Below are 2,919 nucleotides of genomic sequence, written 5' to 3'. Positions count from 1 at the left end.
GTATAGGATGCCAGTCCCTGAAGCCATTGAACTCAAGGAACAGCTTAGGTAGCTTCAGAACAAGGGTTTGTAAGACCCAGTGTTTCACCTTGGGGAGTGCCAGTTCTCTTTCAGAAAAAGAAAGATGGAACGCTAAGACTCTGTGTAGATTACAGAGGTCTCAATCAGTTGTGACAGTTAAGAATAAGTATCCTATCCCTAGAATTAATGAGCTTCATGTCACAATTGTTGTAATCTACCTTTTAGTGGGGAAGACATAACTTGAGCATATCAACTCCAAATTTGTTGGAGGTGGTAAATTTAGAAATCTACTTTTCATGGGCTTTCCAATATATGTCACATGTGGAGATTTTGACGAAGTGATGACATTTCTTAGAGGGTCCTTCTTTAGTCCAAATTTTTCCTAATGTGTGTCATCTCTCTGTGTGGGCATCACTTTTTAGAATCCCCCTCAGCGTAGATTTTGACCCCTCCTTGCTCATCATTCCTAACATTAGGTGAGTCAATTTCATCGCAGCCTCCTTTTCTCTAGAAAAGTGATGACATGGCTCTTCTTAGAGGATCCTTCTTTAGTCGTAAATTTTCCTAATGTGTGCCCATACTTTATCCGTCTATCCTAATTCCTTTGAATAAGCCTTTCTATTTCTTAGGGTTATAACGAGGCTTGTTGTGGCATCCATAGTTAGGATAGTGTATATGTGAAATATCCGACGAATGAGGCCTTCAATTAGAAATGTTATTCGTCCGGAAATAAAGCTACTCTTGAATTGATTTTAAAAGGCGACGAGAGCAGCTTATAGTAGACAATGTACTTTTTATTCACGATAATGAGAAGTTAGTTTGTGAAATCTTATTCAAATTTGGTGCGCTAGTGAAGTTTCGATTTGCTCAGGATGGTGAGCGATAGTAGCTGCTAGCTTTAGCTAGCAAGTGAGGTTGTTGCCGGGCAGGACGCCCAGGATGGAGCAGAAGGATTTGTAGAGCTTGATGCGGTCCTGCTGCTCCGATTGATTGGCGGAGCTGCCACACTCAATCCCTCCGTTGATGGCATTGATGGTGGCGCCAAATCCTTTCCCGTTCACCATGGAGCTGTGGCAGGTGGGGGACTGCTGGGTCATCCAGAACCAGAGGGCGGTCTTGAAGGAGGTGGTGGCATCTTGGGCCACGATACCGGGGTTGTTGATTCCGTCGAAGCCGATGGCCTTGCCGGCAGCCTGATAGTTGTAGTTCCTGCAAGCGTAAGTGCGATACCAGTGCGATTAGGATTCAGTCATAACACAAGCAGAGAAAAGCAAGGGAAAGATTATCGCAAAACTCGTTACCATGTGAGCTGAAGGGGTCCTCGCCCATAGTATTGTTGGCCCGAAGCACATGGAGCGGATGATGAATCACAGTATGTTGCCTTGTTGATCTCCTCTACGTAGCAACCACCTGCAGACAAAACGCTGCCCATAAGAACGGTGATACTTGCAGACAAAATGCTGAACATAAGAACGGTGATACTTGAGTACAAGATGGAGAGGCGGAGGTGTAGATAGCGAGGTATAGAGGTAGAAGTAGACGTGGAGGTGGAATGAGGGTGCTGTACTCACTCCCTGTCTCGTGGGCCACGTTGGCGAAGAAGGCGGCCAGCTCTCTCTTCTGGACGTCAGAGCTGCCGGACGTGCCGAAGCCGCTGTAGGCCGCAGCGGCGGACACGAAGGCGTTGTAGGTGTAGAAGCCGTTCGACGGGCAGCTGGAGGAGGTTCGCTCGGAGAGAAACTGGTTGAAGACGCTGTTGGATATTATGCCAGACACCCCCTTGCTGCCGGACGGTGTGGACGGAGTTGGGCTGGTGCTGCCGCCGCCGCCACTAGTACAGGGCCCGCTCTGGCATTTTGCTCCGCAATAGGCGCTGGTGCTGCCGCAATACCCATACTGGCTGCAACAGAGGTTGTTGGAACACTTTGCGCCGCCCGCCTGGCTGCCGCACTGCTGCGCCCAGCATATAAGGCAACCGTAACCAAGCGCTACCAGCACCACGACGATAACTCTCGATGTGGACATTGCAGTTGGCTATAATATAACGAAAAACAAAGATGCTTTTAAGTCTAGCAGAAGCTCAATGCAGGCAATACCTTCAGACGCAGCTACGAGAACGCGATACAAGATGGGAGACCCCGGCCCCTCTTTTTTATAGGCCCTTCGGTCGGCGCCCGTGACTGGCCGTTTTGACTTTTTGTTCCCCGCGTTTCCAGACGCCCACCTCCTCCCTTTGAATTTTAACTCCACCCACACCGGTGATTCCTCCAGACTTCATACTCCACACGTCTCAGACTTCATACTCCACACGTCTCTTGTCTCTCTCTCTCTCTATGTGGACGCGGTGGCCGGGTCACGGGCGTCCACATACATAGACTGTCCGGTCTTCGAAGAGTGGAATTCATGATTCTTCCACCATAAAGGAAGTCTATATATATATTATATAAAGGAAGAGTTTCACTAAGCAAACTGGGAATTATATACGTCTGCATGACTTCATAAAGAAAGATCACTCTCATGACAGGGAGAGATGGCATTCATAAGTTTGAATGCCAAAAGATTAGCTTCACATGTTAAATGTGAACCTCCCAAGTATAAAGCCACATGTTCACCCAACACTAGAAAGTCTATTCTTCTTCTCTTCTCTTCTTTTTTCTAAACAAAAGAGTGCAATTCATGATTCTTCCACCATACAACGTGGAGTTAAAGCTTAGCTTTTTTGGCTCAAGAACTACTCCATACATTGATGATTGGCTTCCCTCTTTTCTTCTCTTCTTGTCCTTAATTTGTTCTTTGATTTTTATTTAAAGTTATTATTATTATTGTTGTTGTTGTTGTTGTTATTATTTTAGAAGCATATGAGGTGAAACTTTATTTTTTCAATAGGTTTAGGCATAC

The 2,919-nt window shown here is 46.2% G+C and overlaps 1 protein-coding gene across 1 annotated transcript; it reads right to left on the bottom strand.

The window, feature by feature from the left end:
• Positions 1-829: 829 nt before the first annotated feature.
• LOC147637518 (endochitinase 4-like) lies at positions 830-2,138 on the bottom strand. The gene is made up of 3 exons (XM_086798901.1): positions 1,593-2,138; positions 1,323-1,431; positions 830-1,230 (listed from the first exon to the last, which is right to left on the bottom strand). Exons 1-3 carry the CDS (start codon positions 2,044-2,046, stop codon positions 924-926), a joined length of 870 nt encoding a protein of 289 aa, XP_086655027.1. The 5' UTR covers positions 2,047-2,138; the 3' UTR covers positions 830-923.
• Positions 2,139-2,919: the final 781 nt, after the last annotated feature.

The sequence above is a fragment of the Cibotium barometz genome, chromosome 6, assembly GCF_041138505.1.
Source record: "Cibotium barometz isolate CiBa-2024 chromosome 6, ASM4113850v1, whole genome shotgun sequence".
Classification (NCBI taxonomy): domain Eukaryota; kingdom Viridiplantae; phylum Streptophyta; class Polypodiopsida; order Cyatheales; family Cibotiaceae; genus Cibotium; species Cibotium barometz.
The sequence above is the reverse complement of the archived record's forward strand: the minus strand, read 5'-3'. Positions and strand labels throughout refer to the sequence as shown.